Consider the following 17,884-nt stretch of genomic DNA (forward strand, 5'->3'; position numbering starts at 1 on the left):
AAGTTAAAAGTTTAACCCTTTAGGTCTCTGCTCATTATTATTTTTACTCCTAAAATATCACTACTATTTTGATCAATAAAAAAATATATCACAACTATGATAATATGTATAATTGACTATGTTTTAGTTGAATTTATGAACTGTTACAATTGACCCCGTAAGTGGGGACAATTGTAACAACTGCACGACTGTCAAAAATTGTTAATAACTAATATAATAACATTTAAATTAAGGTATATATTTATTTTCTAGTAGAGGATAGTCTACTTTATTCGTCTGTCAATTAATACTAATAATATATTGGATTTTTTGTTAGTTAAAAATAGTTTAGTAAAAAATGTTACAATTGACCCCACTCTCCCCTACAGAAACGCTCCTTTATGCATCGTTAAAACTAAACAGTAATACGTAACTTTTAAAATAAAATCTTGTAAATTATACCTTATCTCTTAGTAGTTTTTGTTGGGCACATAACCGAAAACATTTTAAAAAACAAACAGACAGGAAACAGAAAAACAAAGTGCTTAAAACTAAAACGCTTTTGTTCCTTCATATTGATATAGAACATTCAAAATAGCTGCTTACTTTTTTCTTCCTAAACAGTATATTTCTGGTAAACAATTGTGTTATTCGAACATTCCAATTGTGTACTTAAAGCATGTAAATAAGTGACATCAATGAATGACACGTAAAGAAAACATTTAATGATCCGTTTCTTAACTGATTTAAAAGATTTAGTAGTTTTTCGTTTATTCGGTAAAGGTTTACCGGAAATTCTGGTTTTCAAAATTCTAGCTCTTATTACCATGCATTTAGTGAAAATATAAAAAAGTTTACTTAACCAAAAAAACTGATTTTTTATGCCGTGCTCTAAGGTATCATCTTAAATTACCAAATTTCCACACATTATTAAGCAATATTTTATTATTAATTTTATCAAAAGTTTAAAAGTTTAAAATTACCGACGTTTTTGACGTTCCCATAGAGTCAGAAACATGGTAGAAATTACCACATTCTGGTAGTTTGGTTCATAATATTTATTTAGCGTACAGCACACAAGTATTCAATTCCCGTGACAGCAGTATTTAGTTATGAAAAACAAATTAAAATTTTTGTTAATTATTCTTAAAACTGTCATGGAAGTATTGACATAATTGACACAATTTTTTTGAAGAGATAGATTCTTTGTTAAATGTCAACCATTTATTTATTTAACAATAAAAAATAACACACTATACAACTTTCATTTTTAAAAAAATTATAATATTCACGCAATGAGCTTAAGTTATTTTATTTCAAATTTGCTAATAGAACTTAAATTAAAAAAAATAGAAGAGAAAGAAATAGGCCGGTTTAAAACCTTTTTTTTTTACTTTTTTTGTCACTCACTTGCAAAAAAGTAGTAAATAAAAGTTTGTTTGTTTGTTTTTCTTTAAAAAACAAAATAGCAGCATTTTACAGTAAATTGAGTTGAAGAAAAAATTTCGCCAAAGTTCAGTTGCATAAAAAAACATTTAAAATTATTTATTTCATTTTTAATAACCCAGTTAATATTTTCGTGGCAATTTAAAAAAAGTTGTTTCTTAATTGAAAATTATTAAAATGACATTATTCCTTTCTCATTCATTTAAATTAAACAGCACAAAAAATCATTCCCCCAAACCGGTTAAGCAATTTGCCTTTAAATGAAATAATACGAACAAGACTTAAATTATATTCCAAGACCAAATTTTTCTTCCCTTTATGTTAGTTTCTTTGCAAATCGCATTTCTTTATTTTCTCAAAGCCATTTTCCCAACTATGTAAAGCTTCACTCTTTTAAGTGATTATCTTTTAAAGGAATTGTATACTTTTTAAAAAAATGTATCCTCTATATCCATTTACTTTTTTTCCTGCAGAGAGACAAAATTATAGTTTACAAAGCTAATGACCTTTTAGCGAAAGTGAATATGAACTTCGGAGTTTTATCATTGTTTTTTTTTGCATGCTTACTCTGCTTACGAAATACATTTTTCATTTAAGATTCTCTAATGATGTTCGTAGTTAGTGGAAATTATTTTTACCGACATATTCATTAGGCATCAGACTTATGAATAGTATTTATCTACTTCTATTTTTACTCCAAACCATTGTCTGGTATTCCCCGTTTTCGTTTGTTATATGATTTGGTGTTTAGCTTCGAATTCGTTACTTGTAATTAATGCTCAGAATGTTTAATTGGTGAATCCATTAAATATAGCCTTTTATACTAAAAATAAACGATATTTTGAGTTTCAGTATAATCATTGATATTTAACGATTGCTCCAAATTTAAAATATATAAATGAATCATCATTGACAATTATAATTTTTAAATTAAGAAAATTAAAAATTAAGTCAGTTTCTAACTGTTAAAGCTTAGAACAACTATATTTGAAAAAAACCGGTGTTTATATACATTACATAACTCATTTTAATACTTTAACTACTCTGTAGAAAATTTTTGAGTGTTGTCTAGTGGTTTTTTCAGAATTAGTGTTCTTTAACTCTTTGACGTAGATGAAACACCGGTTTCTTCTTTGCATCATTTTTTCTGTTGCTTTAATTGCAAACCAAAATATATATTTTGGTATTTTTTAATTATATAAAAACAGTCTAATAGTTACAAACTAATGAAATAAGTCAGATTATCGAAATTATATTTGTACTGAAATACAAAATACAGAAAAAAAGTTTAGATTTTTTCTTTTTGTTCATATTCAAAAATTTATCAACAATAAATTTTAATGATGGATTCTCTTAGATCTAAATAACTGCATATAAGTGCAAATTTGAAAAATTATTATTTGCTAGTGAACCAAGTTATGGAGATTTTACTTTAGATCCATAAAAAAACACCGGCGATCCGAGCCACCATACGGTTTTAAGCTGTATTTTATAATCATAAATTATTAAAATACTAAATATAATATCTTTCACTTATTTTCATCTAAATTAAATTCGGTTTCGAGCTGTATTTTGTAACCATAAATTATTAAAAGGCTCAATATAATATCTTTCTTTTATTTTCATCTAAATTAATACGAAATATTAAGAAACGAGAATGTAAAAAATATGTTTAACAAAAATTCCATTTCAAAGGGTTAAATGGAAAATAAAAAATAAAAATAACATTTTAGGTAGAGGAGGAGAGATAGTAAAAATTGCTTCAAAATATAAAAATTAACTGAAAATTAGCAACATTTGAAATTTTCTTCCGTTCTTACTCTTTATATTTTAGGGAAATGAAGAATGAATAGTATTTGTCTTATGCGGTTCAGTCTTAATCCCTAAATCTTCTCTCACTAGATCAATAATGATCGATCTATAACTATAACTTTCTATTTTTCCCAAATTTGAACCAAATATGGCCCAACAATGCTAATTTTTAATTTAGTCGATCACTAGGTGACATCTTGTTAAGTGTAGAACATGTAGTTGATTTACTATTCTTAGACAGGGGAAGAATTCTAATCAAATTACTATACTAATGAAATGGTAATAAAATTTCTGGTAAAACAAAATAATAATTCTTTTAATAAAGGCAAAGCATTATATATTTAAGCAATTCATTTATTACTTTTTCCGTTCAATCGTTTATTAAAATTTCTGGTTTTCAAAATTGCAGTTCTTACCATACATTCAATAAAAAATATAAATTTGAAAAATAAACTTTACCGAATAAATGCTTTTAATGCCATGTTCTAAGACACCATGATAAAATTACTAAATTTACCAAATTTTATCGCATACTAAAAAAACATATTTTGTTGTTAGCATATTGCTGTTTTGTTGTTATCATATTGTATATTGCATATTTGTCAAAAATTGAAGTCCTACTTCCGAGAAAATTCATATCGAACGTAATTACTCTATCCAATTACGCGTAATGAATTAAATATAATTCTAGGAATGGAACGAATAGTTAGAATGAATTAAATATCGTGTGACATTCTACTTTCCATTATTAAAATTAACTGCTCTACTTACAATGAGTCAAAACTTTTAGTATTCCAGCAGGATGGCTGGTTCTATCTCTGCGTAATAATTAAATTAATAAAACGAAATCATTAAACATTGAAAAAGCATAACCAAATTAAAATCATCTAATAAGTATTTTATTAGTATTTGTTCGTTAGAAGTAAGTTTAAATCTGCGAAATTTTTGATCAAATTTAAAGTCATCAGACCCATAATTTGTCTTCAATGATTGATCAAAAATAATTTAAAATTTCATCTTTTGAAAAGAGATTCTGAATAAGTGAGCAAATAAATACTCGCAATACGTCAAATGACAATATCTATAATTTCTGCGGTCGTAATGGTAATCAATCAAAGGTAGAAACGTAATCGCTTTCAACGCCACAAAGCTTTTTTACCGTTATGTCTGCTCTAACTGGCCACATCAAAGAGCCATACTGATCTTATTGTATTAAAAATACTGTAAACTTAAATTGACTGACTTTGAAATTATCAATTTAATAATTGATTTTTAGTAATTGATAATTGATTGATTTAATTATTATATCCCTAGCAACATTTTTACATTGGCCACAGTTGGGTTCAACATTGGATTGATATGGGTTCAATAAGAACAGATGGACCAATATTGGGATATTTAGATTTGTTAATTTTGGTCCTAGAATGGCCTATATAAGACCTACATTAGCCAATATAGAACCTACATTGGCTAAATAATGGATATTAAATATCAGGTGAATTTGACAATTCTATATAGGACCAATATTGTTTGTAAAGTGGCTGTGAAATATCGGGTGAATCGAAAAATTCTATATAGGACCAATATCGGAAAAATAAAGGTTCTTTGAATCCTTACTGAGCCAAGATTCGTGAATATTGACCCAATGAGGGCCCAAGTTATTTTGCTTCTAGGGATGATATAAAATAAATTTTTATAAATTGCATTTATGTGTTGTAGCATTTTTTCCTACTTAAAAATAGTTTTTTTTTATCGTAACCCTGCTAAATTTACGGAATATGTTAAAATTAAAAATTTTTGGCTCTATGGGAATACAAAAAAGTATAGTGGGATACTCAAAAAGGTAAAATCCATTAAGGAGTTCAAACTTTGGCCCGCTCTCCTGATCAAATAATTGGAATCATATATCCATGATTGCTGCTGCTCCCTATATTTCGGGGGTTAGAAATCTAAATTCATCGATAAAAAAGGTTATTCAAAGAAAGAACATATTTGTATTTGAGTACGCAACTTGAAATATCGTCTCTTTAAAGGAATTAGTATATGCAGGTGACCTCCGTGAACCATTAAGTGTGAGTCCTAATACGTAAAACTCTGACCAGTAGGTCAAAAGTTATGCACAGTGTTTTTTTCTCGCACTCTACGTGAGGATGTTTCGTTTTCGACATGTAATTTTTCACACACGTCATTACACAAACTCTTCATTTTAAAAATTATTAAATTAATGGAATATTGTAAGAATACTTTGGAGTAATAAATTGACTTCATAAGATCCAGGCTTTAAAAAATCAATTCTGGTAGTTTTTGTTTTCAAACTAACTACCAATCAATATTTTCTTTTATCTCTTTATATAAATTACCTAAGGTATACCTAAGATAATTTAAAGATTAATACCTATGATAATTAATAAGATAAAAGATAATAGTGCGCTGTCTGCAATATTATAATTTTAGATATTAATCAGCCAATAAAATTAAAAGTTTTCCTCAACTTAATTTCATATTGTTCCGTAATCACTAGAAAACAAATAGCATAAAAAATGGATGACTCCTGATGTTACCTAAAAATTTAAACAAAATAATAAAAAAAACAGTTACTTCTTAAGCTGATCTGAAAAATTTACTAAGATCATAAGTCAAAAAAATTTAGATTTCGTTTCAGGAGGAGCGAATTTTTCTTTTTAGTTACGTGGTAACAGACCGTTTGATAATAAAGAAATTTCGTCAAAGTTTTATTTTTAAGCATCACACATTTTTTAAAAATATATTCCAAATAAATTTTTGCTGCTTGCGTTGCCGTATCTGTGAATTATAAACCCATGTTTAACAATAAACTAACCACTAATAAAAAATGTACAGCTTTGATTTTTTGTAATTAAACATTACTTACAAATCAATGCAATGTATAAAATAAATTTTTATTGTGTTTTAATCATTAGAATATATTGTATTACTTCTAAGATATTTTTTGATCAAAAACTTCCAAGTTTTTTTTAAACAATTTCTTAAGCACCGTATTCTAGTATTCTTGTAAAAATACAAGAATATGGATCTTATATCATATCAAAGGTTATTTAAAGCCTTTTTTTCTGCATTGCAAACAAAAGGTGGTAATCAAAGATATTCTGACATTGCTCATTTTGTTAAAATTGCATCGAATAGCTGTGATTGTTTATTCCGAAATTCCTTTTGAATTTAGTTTTGCTTTCATTTATCATTATTTCATTTGAGACCTGCTTCCTGTCATGAGGAACTTAATTAATCCTAATTCACGTTGCACAGAGAAAAAATCCTTCCTAAACGTAGTCCTATAGCAGGGTAACTTTTGTTACTAGGTCAAATACGGAATCTTCCCATGGTAATTCCTACGACAAGAAAACACTAACCCATGCTTTTTCTGCCACAGGATATAGTTTTCGTTAACCCTGTAGTTCGAACAATACATGAATTGACCAGTTGTGCCAAATTTGTTGCCCCATTGAGCTCATTGTAGTTCGTGCGAGCTGGGAGCAATACACGAACTGACCAGTTAGGCCGAATTTGTTGCTCCATTGCGTTCTATTGCCTCGTTTTTAACACTGTAGCTCGTGCGAGCTGAGAGCAATACATGAATTGACCAGCGATGCCGAATTCGTTGCCTCATTGTTGCCCCATTGTGAAGTTAGAACTTTATCCAATAAGCAACTCTGTCCCTTCTGTCTTGTCCCTTCATATAAAACTAATTTAATGCTGTTTTTTTTTATTTCAGGAGCCAGCTTGATTTACGCCACAAAAGTCCCGGCCTCTGACCTGAGTCCCGGCACGCCCCATGTGGCTCCACCACCCTCCTCCGCCACTGCCACCTCCCCTAGCACACCACTCACAATTGCTGCACCTTCATATTGAACGGAGACTCACGACCTTGTGACCGTTAGCTGCAAGTGCCTGAGTGTCTGTTGTTTGTGTTCGTGTGTGTGTATGTGTTCAGAAAGGACTACACTTCGTCCTCAATGGTGCTGCCCAGGGCTGCCTTTACTCAAGGTAACCGATTTTCTTTTTTTAAATTTATGCTCTAAATAAGAAAAATCTTTAATTTTTAGCGCGCTTTCCTATATGAATGTGACTGAAATTTCTATTAAGTTAGCATTTATAAACAAAATTAAACACATTTGGCTAAAATATAATAGTCAACTTCATTTATTGAATCATTTGACACAATATAAACACCCGAATTGTCTACGGGTGAGTATCCAAATGAACAGTTTGTCAGCAATCCTGTAAAACAATAGTAACGTCTTTATATACATGTAAGCTCGTGCAGTTGGCTAAGGACCTAAAACAAAAGGTACTTACTGCCACATAAGGATAGCTGGTTGTGTGCTGTAATTGCCTCCAATCTTGTAAAACAACTGTAATTTTAATAATAGATATAAGTTGGCGAATTTCTCTAAGGACTTACAAACGAAAGCTCCTTACAGCCACATATACAGGCTAATTGTTGGCCACAATTACGTCCCATCTTGTAAAACAATTATAGCTTTTATAATCGATGTAAGTTTCCAAAGTTCGCTAAGGATCTAAAACAGAAGATCGTTACGCCAAAAATTAATATTGCAATGTATGGTTGGGAACTACAATTGAGGTATTCATATAGTTACGATAGTATTGCAGTGCCTGGCTGTGAATTACAATTGAGTTACTCGTATTTATGATACTATTGCACTGTAAAACTCGAGCCTGAAATTGTGATGGTCATTTGTCATATTGCAATTAATGAAATTCTCTGAAATTCCATAGTTGTTGCATTTATACGCATAGTTGTTGCATTACGCTCATATATTTTAATGAACTTCAACCCCAAACTAATCTGATTGAAAACTTATACATGAGATTTTGATATAAAACTGTACTGTAATCGATAACAATATTCACGCTTTAGAGTTTTTGGATGCATTTCTTTTCAAAATACCAATTCGTTCTAAATACCTTACAATTTCTTCTCATAACATACTGTTCACCTTCTGCACTAAAATAAATGCTGTTCCTCACTATGAATCTTTAATCACTTAAATTTCGTTCCAGTCAAGTTTAAAGTTACTTTTTTTATTCCTCTGAAGTTAACGCACGTAGAAGGTCACATTTTAGCTCGCAGTCCTTTAGTTTTCCTATGTTATTAGAAAGGGTAAGGTATATCAGAAGAAAAAATTAACCAAGAACATTTCGTGAAACCACCGGAAAGCTGAAGGGGTTTTTAAGTATGATTTTTAAAACTTAAAGAAATATTGTTAACAATAAGCTGCATGATTAAATAGTACAGTTAAGATAGCTCAAAAAACAACAAAGCCAGGACATCGATAAAAAAAGATTCCAAACCTGTGAATAGAAACAACAAAAGAAACAATATGACCGAAATCATTGTCCCATAAGTTCGTTGACTTACCAATACCATGATTTACGGCAAAGTGTTTAAAACCGCCATCACTTTTTAAAGTAATTTTTTATAAATATGTGTATGCATTACAAATTTTGACAAATGATAAAAAAATTAAATTGATGTAAATTAAGTTCTTTAAAAATGCTCTAACACTAAATTTAAAAGGACAAAGGGATATGGGTATTTATTCCCTTAGCATTTATTCCTTATTATTAAAATCTCATTACTCTTAATAAAATTAAGCTGAACCAATTACTTAAAGAAACATGTAATTGAAAAATGAGATCAATGAGGGCCCAATAACATTTTAGGGTTTAAAACTCCTTCTGAAATTCCTCTAAACCTTACTCATGTAATTCATTTAAATTAAATCACGCCAGGTTTCTAAAGGATATAACAAAGCACTTTCGTGCATTTGTACACGTCGTCTTCCTTATTTGTGTTACTAACAAGCATCCAGTCCCTTTCAATTGCTTAAAGCCCAATTTGGTTTAGATGGATGGGAAAGACACTTGTTGCTTAACATCTAGATGGAAATCAATGCACTCTATCCGTTCTCTAACTAGAAAGATAAACACTCAATTCTGTTTCTAGCTCAACTGTGGTATAATAAATCATTGTAGCTATCATCATACGATTGATATTATAAATCTGCGTAAGATGATATCTAAAATAGCACTTTATTTATAAAATTAAGCTTTTTTGTCCTAATATGCACTATAGTAATTGATATATTTGTTAGTTGAAACAATTTTGTACATGAAATTTTGAAGTTCGAAATTTTTCTTACCACTTTAATAACCTTGTAAAGCAAGTTAAATTTGGGATTTGGATAATACTGGTGAACATTTTATTATTCTGTTACAATAGATTTTTTAACCTATCTTGAATCTTTTCACGTTGATTTCAAATCGGCAATCGTTTTTTTCTTTCTCCAAGCTAGAGCTGTTTTAAATGACATTTTTAGTCTAATTTTTGTCGAAATGTACAAGTTTAAAAATGATGTATTTAACAAAGGGTCGCGTAAATGTTGCGTCAAGCTTCTAGGGGAGTTAAGACCCATCATTAGGAGTAAGACTGCATAGGAATGCATGATCAAAGATGTCATCATACGCTCTTAGGAGTTTTTCTCTATTATGAACCGTTTCTTCGTGTGCTTCTAAAAGAACATAATAGGGAAGCGCATCTAACAGCGTACGGAGACATTTTCGGCCACGGTTTCCTATTCACTTTTAATCTTGGTGATGTGCTCTAACTCCCCTAGATGTTTGTCGCAGCATTTACACATCCTCCAGTTGTACGTAACGATTTTAAGTTTATTCATTTCGACAAAAATTGACTAGAAATGGCATTTTAAAAATATCTGTAGCCTTAGGAGCAAAACTAATTTCCGATTTGAAATCCCCTCACCCGAATTAGGGAGAATCAAGTATTTGTATAAAGACAACGAAAACTTTGTTCCCCAGTATTACTTATTTCTAAACTGGAAATTTTCTCATATTTTTTATGATTATAAAAAAAGTTGTTTATGAAGACCATTTTTATTTTTATCAAGTTCAGCGTTTTATTGGTATTTTCAGAAGTCCTTATTAGTTTTCTTTAGTTTAGTCAAGTTATCAATGATGGTACTATAAAATAATGAACAGGTTTTTAAATTCTTAAAATTTAACATTTTTATTGATGGTACTTTAAAATAATGAGCAGGCTTCAAAATTCTTAAAATTTAAAATTTTATTCTTATTTTAAAGAACGAATTCCCTTAAAATAACGTAAACATATCTCATAAAGATATTATCTGAAACATCTGTGTCACCCAGGAATTTAGTTTTATTTTAGTAACAAATTGGTCATGATAAATATGAACCTTTTCAAACATTTTCGTCAGTTTTTTTAATAATATTGAAAAGATTTTGGCACTCAAATTTTTCTGTTTTTGCAATTAAATTTTATTGAATACACAAACTTTACTGAGTGAAACAGCACAGTGTTTATGGAACACTTTCTGCTATTGTCTGGCTTCCATTAAGCACGAATCCTCTTATTCTCATCCCGAATGGGAATTATAATGGGGTATTCGATTTATGATTCATAATTTTTTACTATACTGTATTGTCACTGATTATTGTATTTTACTTTTTATTCCTATTACATTTATAGAAAATTCTTGTAAAATTACCGTTCTATATAAGAATGACATTTTTTTTTAAGCATAAGTTAGGTTTAGCAAAATGCACGGTATTTAGCCATTAATTTAATAATTTTTACATAAATATGGCAGCCATTTATCAGAAATTCTTGTTTTCAAAATTATGGATCTTATTACTTCACATTTAGTAAAATATATTAAATTGAAAAGTCAGTTTATCCGAATAAATTGTTTTTATGCCATGCTCTTAAAAAATCGTAATAAATTTACTATCATTCAAACATAACAAAATTTTACCTTATTTGGCTATATATTTTATCACAAATTATAAAACTATGTTTCTTATTGTTACATTTACCAAAATTATTACCAAAACGCTATTGCAAAAATTATTGAGCTCCTTAGTATTACCATAGAGACAGAAATATGATAAATTTTAGCGAATTCTAGTAGTTTTGAGCACATGTTTTTTCCTTAATGTATAATCTATAAAATTAAATAAAAGATTTAACTGGTACTTTCCAATTTCAGTTTCTTTTTCTTGTGACTTTTTTTTTGTATTTTCAAACTGTTTTTGGGCTACTTTTCGAAAATTATTAACTTTCGCTATATTTAAAATTTAAATAATAATTTAAACTTGAAATAAAAGTGTTAGTTAAGGTTATTACTTAAAGTTTCTATGAATTGAAAACTCCAAAACTAATTATATATTTATGCAGGCAGTGTAAAACACTTTTACTATATGAAATTCAAAATGAATTATATAATTTCATCGGTTATAAATTCTTTTATTTTATTAGAATTTGTAAATTCACTTTAGAATTTTTATTAAAAAAAAAATTCTTTTTTTTTTAAAAAATTTACGAAGCAAACGATTTGTTTCAATTTTAACTGTACACGTATATATTGCTTATTCCCTTGTCAACTTAATTCATTAAAAATGACAAAATTGAATATAAAAAAGAAATGAATAAAAATACAAATATATAAAAAAGGAACAAATTATTTTGTACAACAAATTAAAATAGTTGAAAAATATTTTTCTTCTTTTTTTGGCATTAAAAAAAGAGTAAAAATCAATATCATAACCATTTTTTCAAACTTTTGCTTCTTCACTCTCCAGAGTTGTTCCATTTTTATCTTATTTGAAATGAAGTGAATCAGGAAGAATAAAAAGCTAGCCGCAACATAATTATATTTATTCAGTTTAATTTGTTTCATTTTCTAATAGCTTTGCTGGGAATAATTTGTTTAATTACTGCATTTTTAATACGTTCGTTCTCACATTCCTTGTTTTAATTTTTTACTTCGGACGCGTTTACTTTTTTTTTTAGAATGGAACAAATGACAAAAATTTTTCAGAAAATGTAAAAGAGCGGAAGCTGATGTTGCAGTTAAAAGTGCGAACCGCGCCGAAATAAAGTTAATAGCTTGTGACGAATGAGTTTTTAACTAAATTGTTCAGGAACCTGGTTTGCATTACAATGAAAATAAAAAAAGTAAAATCTGAATACTGTACATCGTTTAAACAAGATTAAGCTTTCTCAATATAAAATGAGACAAAAAAAATCTAACATTAATTATAAAACTTTAGTTAAATACATTTGAAGCTGATTCAAAGGTATTTTAATTTGTTTTTAAAAAGTAGTTTAAAATTTAATCTGCAAATATCATGTTTTATTTATTGCTTAAATTACTTATATATTAGACAAAAAATACGTTGAATCGGAAAAAGACATATTAATATGCAAACAATAGTTGCAAACTTTTTCCAATTGTGTTCAGAAGAGCACAAAAATCTAATAAGATGTATATCATCTTATTAGATTTTTGTACTCTTCACAAATAGTTGATAATGATAAATCACATAATAATAATAAATCACAAAATATTGCTGGCATGAAGTTTTGGTCGAGCAATGCAGCAAATTGAGTCAAGTACAGTACAAAACTCATTTTATTTTTATATAAAATTTTATTTTTAAATCATAAAATAAAAATTAAGTGTTCTTAAAAAACGTTGGCTTTAAAAATGAAATTGAAAATCATATAAAATGAAAATATACTGATTTAAAGCTGAAAGCAGTATTAATGAAACAGAATGATTAAATATCATTTATTAAATGGTTATATTTTAAACAAGAAAAACTAAAAATATGATGAAGCAGAATGCTTATAAATTTTGTTCACTGATGTTAATTAACGTTTATTGTTTGTTTAAATTAAGGAGCTATTTTATAATAAATAATAAATAATGTTCAATATGTATGTATTATTTTAAGTGTTGACTTTTCAGCAGCTAGTAGAGCAAGGCAGTAAAAATAAATCATGAGTATTTTTGAGGGTTATGCATACAATAAAGTAGCTACTAACTTCACCAGATTTTAGACTGAGAAGAAAAGTATGATCAAAATTACTATAACAGGGTGAAATTTACAGAGATTCTGGCTCCATGAAAACGCCAAAAAGCAAGGCAATTTTTACAGAAGCACGTTTTACATGATTTTAGTGAAATTAACTCTAAAATATGGTTTCATAATATGTGAGGAAATTCGGTAAATGTCATACAGTTTAGTAATTTTATCATGCTACCTTGGAACATGGCATAAAAACCATTTATTCGGATGAATTTAATTTTAAGTTATGTATTTTTTCACTAAATGTGTGGTAATTAGAACTATAGTTTTGAAAACTGGAAAATTCCTGTAACCTGCTACGATATGAACAGAAACGGTAATTTATTAATTATTTAAATACCGCCGATCTTGGTTTTATTATCAGAAAATCTTTTTTTTACCATAAATGTTTTGACCATTCAGTACGGCTATTCTACCGGAATTTTGTTCTCCGCGTACGGTTTGTGATTTGAAAGCCTTCTACAAGAATTTTTAGTAGCATATTTTGAGTGAGTTTAAAACATCCCTCTGCCCATTTATTGTTCGAAAAATTCTAAATAAACTGCAGTCTAACTTCCTATTACTGTTCTTAATTAACTTGTAGGATTTGTTATTTTAAAATTTTTTTACTAGAATTCGTAGTTGCATATCTTGAGTGAGTTCAAAGTATCACTCTGATCCTTTATAGACAGAAAAATTCAAAATAAACTGCAGACTAAATTCCTCTAACTGTTCTAAACTAACTTGTAGGATTTGTTATTTTAAGACTTTTTTTCTAGAATTCGCAGTTGCATATCTTGAGTGAGTTCAAAACATCACTCTGACCCTTTATTGACTGAAAAATTCTAAATAAACTGCAGACTAACTTCCTCTTACTGTTCTTAACTAGCTTGTAGGATTTGTTATTTTAAAACTTTTTACTAGAATTCGTAGTTGCATATCTCGAGTGAGTTCAAAACATCACTCTGACCCTTTATTGACAGAAAAATTCTAAATAAACTTAGGCTTAACTAAAAAAAACTAAATAAACTATTCTAAATAAACTAGTAAGAGGACTAACTTCCTCTTACTGTTCTTAACTAGCTTGTAGGATTTGTTATTTTAAAACTTTTTACTAGAATTCGTAGTTGCATATCTTGAGTGAGTTCAAAATATCACTCTGACCCTTTATAGACAGAAAAATTCAAAATAAACTGCAGACTAACTTCCTCTAACTGTTCTAAACTGACTTGTAGGATTTGTTATTTTAAGACTTTTTTACTAGAATTCGCAGTTGCATATCTTGAGTGAGTTCAAAACATCACTCTGACCCTTTATTGACAGAAAAATTCTAAATAAACTGCAGACTAACTTCCTCTAACTGTTCTAAACTGACTTGTAGGATTTGTTATTTTAAGACTTTTTACTAGAATTCGCAGTTGCATATCTTGAGTGAGTTCAAAACATCACTCTGACCCTTTATTGACAGAAAAATTCTAAATAAACTGCAGACTAAATTACTATCACTGCACTTTAGGCGAAAATTTGTATACCCATCGAATTATATAAAAAAAACTCAAGACTTTCATGAATGTTACCAATCCCACTCACACAAATACGACTGACGAGTAGGAGGTAAGTTAAATATTTCACGAGTCCGAAAAATGTACTCAACTCCAACGTCGACTACTTAAAAGCTAGGCTCTATAGTTGAAAAGTCGAAATAAGTGTGCTAATCTTATAAAAACTATTTCGAATTTTTTTTTAAAATTACACTGTAAAAAATTTTACTCAAAATTGAGCAAAATTGAGTCGAAATAGCTCCAAAAACAAATGTATTTGAATACGAAAACCTATGTATTTATTATTAGGCATAATAACACGCTCAAAATTTAAAAAGCATATTCTCATTTTTGATCAAAATGCATAGTCTCAAAAAAGAAACTCGTGACAAAATAACACATCAACTTTAAATGGGACTTAGTTCAAACTTTCTTATAACAATCAAATATTCGAAAAGATAAAAGTTTATTGATATTATAAATCCAAACACATTTAACGAATAAAGATAAATCAACACTTTTACAGTTTTATTCACAAATCACATTTTTATCTACAAATGAAGACAGATTCTCAGAGCTAGTTCAGTTTTGAACATTTCACTGTAGTACTCTATAATGAGTACATGGGGTTTACAAATTCAACTATATTTGTTTCAGAGCTATTTCGATACATTTTTTATCAATTTTGAGAAAATTTTATTTACAATGTAGTATTTGAACAAAATATATCTCAAATGAATATTAGGACAGTTGTTTAAATCATAACTTCAAATTTTATTTAGCGTATTTTAACATTTTTGAACCAATGTTTAATATAACAACAGTAAAAAATATAAAAATTCACGAAATAAATTTATTTATCTCAGTTAAAAAGTCAATTGAAAAATTACGCAAATTAATTTTATTTGTCTTATTCGTAATAGTTTTTTAATTCTAGAATATTCTCCAAGTAATCTTCTTGTCATAAGATTTTTATAATGTAAGAGCGTGAGTGTAAGATATTGATATCTAGCTTTTTGTCCTCAGAATAAATTTTCATTATTCAATATTCTAAATAAATATATGTTTATAATTTATTTTTATTATTTATTTTGATATTTAATTTAATTATTCGCTTTTATAATTTAATTCATTTTTTACTTCTGTTATTTATAATTATGAAATGTAATTTTGAATAAAACAAAAACAATCGCACAAAAATTCCGAAACAAACCATTTGATATTAATATTTTAGCACTAATATAATAATTTTCCGAAGATTGGATAAAAATTTTAATTGAGTCTAAGTCGGAGACAAATTCAAGCTCTCAAAAAGTTCAAAGTGGTAGTCAAACAATTGAACTACCGACTCCACAGCTCAGTACACGAAATACTATTTTTATTCTACATGATTTTGCCTAGCATACAGGTCAACAGTAAATAGTCATTTTGTCCATATTTCTTGCTCTGCGGTGAAGATGCTATGAAAAAGATACCTGGCATTCCTGAACTTTTGTTTTCATAAAATTCGCACTATTTTTACCAGTACTAGCAAAATACATGAAAAAAGCCGAATCTACTCATTTGTCCCACCTTCCAAAATCACATTTTGCCTTTTGGCATAATTTTTCTTAGTATAAAAGGAAGAATAAAAAGATTTTTTTAAAAATTCCTAATATTTTCCTTGCGCTATTATTTTCATTCTACATGATTTTGCCTAGCATACAGGTCGATAGTAAATAGTTATTTTGTCCATATTTCTTTCTCTGCGGCGAAGATGCTATGAAAAAGATACCTGGCATTCCTGTACTTATGTTCTAATACAATTATCTCTTTTTACCACTACAAGCGAATTACATGAGGAAGAAAAAGTCAAATCTATCAATTTGTCTCACCTTCCAAAATCACATTTTGCCTTTTTGCATTATTTCTCTTCGTATAAAAGGAAAATTAAAAAACAATCCCTGTATTTTCCTTTCACTACTATTTTTATTCTACATGATTTTGCCTTGCAAACAGGTCGATAGTAAATAGTTATTTTGTCCATATTTCTTGCTCTGCGGCGAAGATGCTATGAAAAAGATACCTGGCATTCCTGTACTTTTGTTTTCATAAAATTCACACTCTCTTTTACCACTGCAAGCAAAATACATGAGGAAAAAAAAGTCAAATCTATCAATTTGTCTCACCTTCCAAAATCACATTTTGCCTTTTTGCATTATTTCTCTTCGTATAAAAGGAAAATTAAAAAACCACCCCTGTATTTTCCTTTCACTTCTATTTTTATTCTACATAATTTTGCCTAGCATACAGGTCGATAATAAATAGTTATTTTGTCCATATTTCTTGCTCTAGCAAAGATGCTATAAAAAAGATACCTGGCATTCCTGTACTTATGTTCTAATACAATTATCTCTTTTTACCACTACAAGCGAATTACATGAGGAAAAAAAAGTCAAATCTATCAATTTGTCTCACCTTCCAAAATCACATTTTGCCTTTTTGCATTATTTCTCTTCGTATAAAAGGAAAATTAAAAAACAACCCCTGTATTTTCCTTTCACTTCTATTTTTATTCTACATAATTTTGCCTTGCAAACAGGTCGATAGTAAATAGTTATTTTGTCCATATTTCTTGCTCTGCGGCGAAGATGCTATGAAAAAGATACCTGGCATTCCTGTACTTTTGTTTTCATAAAATTCACACTCTTTTTTACCACTACAAGCAAAATACATGGAAAAAAAAAGCCAAATCTATCCATTTGTCCCACCTTCCAAAATCACATTTTGCCTTTTTGCATCATTTTTCTTCGTATAAAATGAAAATAAAAAATTCTTTATATTTTCCTTTTCGTTGCGGCTGCAATATGACTCGAAGCAGTTCTGTATCAATGCGCATATACAAAACAAGCATCGGCGGAAACTTTTAAAAATAGAAAAACGCAAAGGTAAAAGAAAGAAAAGAGGAAAAAACTAGGGAAAAAAAGAAACAAAAATCTCTGGCCCATACGTATGAAAATCGATTTCGGCGTTTCTATTCGATTCGCCAGTCGTACCGAAGAAGAAGAAGAAGCCGAAGAAATTCTTCCGAAAAGAGGAAGGGGAAAAGTAAATAACTAAAAAGACAAAATAAGTCTGTGCAGAAAGAGATGAAAAAAGAAAAGAATCGAAGT

General features: G+C 28.6%; 1 protein-coding gene across 2 annotated transcripts in view; it reads left to right on the forward strand.

The window, feature by feature from the left end:
- LOC107456457 (neuropilin and tolloid-like protein 2) overlaps positions 1-17,884 on the forward strand; it is a 330,240-nt gene that overhangs the window by 110,904 nt on the left and 201,452 nt on the right. For both annotated transcript variants that reach the window (XM_043042842.2, XM_071180165.1), the window contains exon 3: positions 6,986-7,257. In XM_043042842.2, the coding sequence (XP_042898776.1) occupies positions 7,227-7,257 (31 nt within the window). In that variant the 5' untranslated portion in view covers positions 6,986-7,226. The remainder of the gene's footprint in view (positions 1-6,985; positions 7,258-17,884) is intronic.

The sequence above is a fragment of the Parasteatoda tepidariorum genome, chromosome 4 (assembly GCF_043381705.1).
Source record: "Parasteatoda tepidariorum isolate YZ-2023 chromosome 4, CAS_Ptep_4.0, whole genome shotgun sequence".
NCBI lineage: Eukaryota > Metazoa > Arthropoda > Arachnida > Araneae > Theridiidae > Parasteatoda > Parasteatoda tepidariorum.